The sequence below is a fragment of the Physella acuta genome, unplaced genomic scaffold (genome assembly GCF_028476545.2).
Source record: "Physella acuta isolate Inbredline_101_S28 unplaced genomic scaffold, ASM2847654v3 ptg000009l, whole genome shotgun sequence".
Classification (NCBI taxonomy): Eukaryota; Metazoa; Mollusca; class Gastropoda; family Physidae; genus Physella; species Physella acuta.
The window spans coordinates 112,856-116,452 of record NW_026731529.1 but is presented as its reverse complement, the minus strand read 5'-3'; the positions used below and the strand labels follow the sequence as shown (position 1 = coordinate 116,452).

General features: G+C 40.5%; 1 protein-coding gene across 1 annotated transcript; it reads right to left on the bottom strand.

Annotated features, from left to right (window-relative positions):
- Positions 1 to 225: 225 nt before the first annotated feature.
- LOC131928604 (putative uncharacterized protein DDB_G0282133) lies at positions 226 to 3,122 on the bottom strand. The gene is made up of 2 exons (XM_059284703.1): positions 2,973 to 3,122; positions 226 to 1,530 (listed from the first exon to the last, which is right to left on the bottom strand). Exons 1-2 carry the CDS (start codon positions 3,120 to 3,122, stop codon positions 226 to 228), a joined length of 1,455 nt encoding a protein of 484 aa, XP_059140686.1.
- Between the last annotated feature and the right edge of the window lie 475 nt (positions 3,123 to 3,597).

Genomic DNA, 3,597 nt, shown 5'->3' with positions numbered 1-3,597 from the left:
ATGAAATTTATATGATTTATATAGAAAATATATACTTTTAACAGTGTCCGCCCCCCCCCCCCCCGCCCCGAAGAAAGTCTACCGCCCCCCCCCCCCCGAAAATTTCAAGTGCCCCCCCCGGAGAAAAAAGTCTGGAAGAAACACTGCTCTCCCCCCCCCCCCCCCCACCGGCGGAGAAAAAACTCTAGAAGAAACAAAGTAGGTCATTTCTCTCTACCTTAACAATTAACACAAATCAAAGAGGAATAACTCACCACTGCTCTCGTCGTTGGGATACTCAGTGTAATTCGGTGAGAAGTGCAAGAAATGATCCTCAAAATCTAACCGCAAGGTGTCATAAACATTGTCTGTAAGGGGAAATAACCCAGCGGATTTGTTTTCTTTATATGACGATTCTTCTAAATTGTTATCGTCGTTTGTTTGTTGTTTATTAAGAGGCCGAGTTACCGCCCCGTTTTTTGTTTTGAAGTCTTTCAGGGCTGATTTAGCATGTTTTTTAAACGAGTTAATGGTTAAGGATTCTGGTGTAGTTAATTTGTATTTATTTTTATCTAGGCGTTCTGCTGGATCGTCGTTGCCAATTTCGTAGGTTTGCTGGTAAATAGTTACTGTTACTTCATCAGTTTTCGGTTCGGTTTCTTTTGGGGAAGATTCAATACTTGGTTTTAAGTATGACATTGTTGTTTCCGAATGTGAAACGGTAGTCTTGCTGTTTTTATCTGGTGTTTCGGTTATAGTTATATCATCGCTGTCATTCTGAGATATTTGTTGCGAACTTGTTAGATTTGACTCGATATTGTTGTGTAGTGTTTCGTTGGGAGCCGATTTTAAAGTTGTATCAGAAGTTGATGTTGTTTTGATATCATCGGACGATTCAGTTAAATCGCGACTGTCATTCTGGAAAGTTCGCTGTGTATTTATTAGAGTAACCACCTCATGATTGTGTTTATTGTCTTTTGCAGCCATTCCTGAAGTTGTATCAAGTGATGTGGCATTATATGTAGTATCGTAAGAGGGTGGTTCAACCAATTCGTTATTGTCATTCCCGTAGGTAGTTTGGCTTACAGTTTGTGTTGATATTTCTTGGACGTCCGGATAGAGTTTAGTGCCAGATGATTTTGAACTTGTTTCAGTAGGCTTTGTAGTTGATCTGTTCAATTTTATTTCATCTATTGAGTCGTTGTTAGAATTATTGAATTTATTTTCATCTGTTAAGTTGTTGTTAAATTCCTTGAACTTGTTCTCATCTGTGAAATCGTTGTTGGATTGTGTGAATATGTGCTGATCTATGTTTTCTTTCATCAGGCCAGTTGTGTTCAGCTTTCTTTGCGATTTACCCGTGTTCTGCCTCTTTGTGTCTCGCTCCTTTTTGTGTTTATTCTTGTTTTCTTTCTTCACAGGGGGCGCTCTATTCACACCCGAAGCGCGCGTGGCTGGGGTTGTTTTCATCTGTTTTCTCAGTTTATACATCTTCTTAGAAACGTTCTGTTTACTTTTTGAAATTGTGCCCGCGTTAACAGGCATATGGCTCTGGAAATAAATCGGAAAATCAGATTAAAATTTAAATTCTTATAATTTTGTATTTGAAGTAAATCGACAAAAAGAAATGAGTTTGCCCTCTTTTATATAGTCTACAATAGGCTAGTCTACAGCCGAGATTAGCGAGTTGAAGCGCAAAGCGCTTTATCTTATACGAGCCGACCCGCGGTGTACCATACGCCGCTATTTAGTTGTTGTTTTTTCTACCCTTCAGTAATTCATAATTTGTGAATTCGACAGTACCAATGCTGCCACTGAAAATATTTGCTTAAAATCACTAACCCCCCCCCCCCCCCCCCCCGTGAAAGCAGCCTCCTCTTAGTTACCTCCTCTATGTTTAAAAACTAAATTATCTGCCCCTAATAGCCGTCACCAAACCCGTCAATATGATTGTAAAATGTAAACAGCGTGAACCGCAGCTCACCAGTCCATGTGAGGGGGTGGGGGTGGTAGCGATAGAGAGGAAGAGAGGGGACTGTAAGGCGCGCTTGCAGCTTGTTTTCTATCGGCTCCCAGAAGAGAATTATATATATAGATTGGACACAAGTGAAATGTTTTTTTTTTAAGTTCTGACTAAAGTTAGATATGTAGATACTATATTAAAAACATCAAGAAAAAAAAATTGGTCAACTGTTTCAAGCCCAAATGGTAATCAGCATTTAGGACATTTGATAGCCACACCAAACTATGGCTACACTTGAAAAGTATGTCACATATTTAATATGGGCTACACTTGAAAAGTATGTCACATATTTATGAATGAATGTGATCACAAAGAAAATGATTGGCTACCAGGGGTCTCCAAACTACGGCCTGAGGGCCGAATGCGGCCCGCGAGGTCCTCTCAACCGGCCCGCGCGCGGAGGTTGTTTTGTCCACGGAAAAAAATGTTTATGGTGGTGGCTGAGAAAACATTAAAAACTAATGGAAAATGTAGCATTGGGTGCAAATACCATTGAAGCAAATGTGGCCAGTTGCCCAGCAAATGACCTCTTTAAAAACAAGTTCAAATAAGGGCGGGTGGGTTTTATAAGTATTTGATTTTGCCCAAGGAAGACTTTCCTAATATTTAAAGTTTTGCGCCAAAGTACTTTTAAGAGACGTTCTTCAGGGGGGGGGGGGGCTCTACCACCTCTAAGAGATGTTGAAGAAGAGATGCCTGGAAGAAACTCTGGACCCCGAACTTATATTTGATAGTTAATGGGGCCCTTGGGTTGAAAAGTTTGGAGACCCCTCGGCTACACTTTACAATTATGTCTTATATAAAATATGGGCTAGACTTTTTTTTTTAATATTTTCTTAGAGAAAATTTTGGCTACATTTTAACATTATGAGCTACACTTTAAAATTATGACACATATAAAATATAGAAAATATTGTCAACACTTCAAAAAAAAATATGAGCTACACTTTACATTTATGTCCATACTTACGTTGTTTTCTGTAGTGAGACTGGCCGGCTGGCCATTAGCAACATACGAGTTGTTACTAGCTAAACCTTTCACTTCGTCGTTTGTTATATCCACTTCTAACCCGCCAGCAGTGATGGCGAAAAACAGAAACAAATATCCAAAACGAGGCATTATAGTTGGTACTGAGAATGTGAGGCTCATGTTATTCTTTGCTAGGTTTCTGTTTGAAAATAAATTTTAAAATTCGAGTCAAGTATTATAGAGACTCGGTGCAGAGGCGTAGCGAGGGGAAGGGGGGTGCGGACCGCATCGGGTGACACCATTTAGGGGGGTGACACCAAGGCAAAGAATAGCAAAAAATATAGAGAAAAACCATAATTCCATTTAATTAAGTGATTAATTCGAGTGTTAAATAGTGTTTTAAGAGGTGCAAATCGAAAGTTTGAGGGGGGGGGGGGTGCAAATCGAAAGTTTGTCCCCTGGAAGGGTCGCTAGGCCACTGACTCGGTGGAAGAGCGTGGTCGAATGAAAGAGCATATGGCTGCTAGCCCGAGAGTCTCGAGTTCGAATCCGGGTTCAAGTCCGTAGAAGGTCTCTGAGTCCACCCAGCTCTGGTGGGTACTTGACTCACATTAGGGAAAGTAAA

What these genes read in the sequence shown, in the direction of transcription:
- LOC131928604 (XM_059284703.1), bottom strand. Translation starts at nt 3,122, where the DNA reads ATGCCTCGTTTTGGATATTTGTTTCTGTTTTTCGCCATCACTGCTGGC. An exon ending in GTCTCACTACAGAAAACAAC is followed by an intron (nt 1,531 to 2,972) that starts GTAAGTATGGAC and finishes ATTTATTTCCAG; the next exon opens with AGCCATATGCCTGTTAACGC.